Below are 232 nucleotides of genomic sequence, written 5' to 3'. Positions count from 1 at the left end.
CGGCGGAGCTCGCGGGCATAGAGAACGCGGGGCCGCAGCTCAGCAGCAGCAGCAGCAGCAGCAGCAGCAGGAGCAGCAGCAGGAGCAGCAGCAGCAGCAGCAGCAGCAGGGGGAGTTTCTTCCTCCCATTGTGTTGTGTTGCTGCTGCTGTTTTGTTTTTGTTTTTCTATTTGGTTAAATGCTTCTTCTATTTTTGCTGCTGCTGCTCTGAGTGCTGCTTGCTGCAGCTGCT

General features: G+C 56.0%; 1 protein-coding gene across 1 annotated transcript in view; it reads left to right on the top strand.

Annotated features, from left to right (window-relative positions):
* Nucleotides 1–178, top strand: part of EMH_0032960 (50S ribosomal protein L1, putative) — a gene marked incomplete at both ends in the record, with an annotated part of 2,998 nt that extends 2,820 nt beyond the window's left edge. The window contains one exon of the mRNA XM_013494694.1: nt 3–178. Coding sequence (XP_013350148.1) covers nt 3–178 — 176 coding nt within the window. The remainder of the gene's footprint in view (nt 1–2) is intronic.
* Between the last annotated feature and the right edge of the window lie 54 nt (nt 179–232).

Source organism: Eimeria mitis, genomic scaffold (assembly GCF_000499745.2).
Source record: "Eimeria mitis Houghton genomic scaffold, Emh_scaff1251, whole genome shotgun sequence".
In the NCBI taxonomy this organism is placed as follows: domain Eukaryota; phylum Apicomplexa; class Conoidasida; order Eucoccidiorida; family Eimeriidae; genus Eimeria; species Eimeria mitis.
This window is presented reverse-complemented; position numbering and strand designations above follow the sequence as displayed.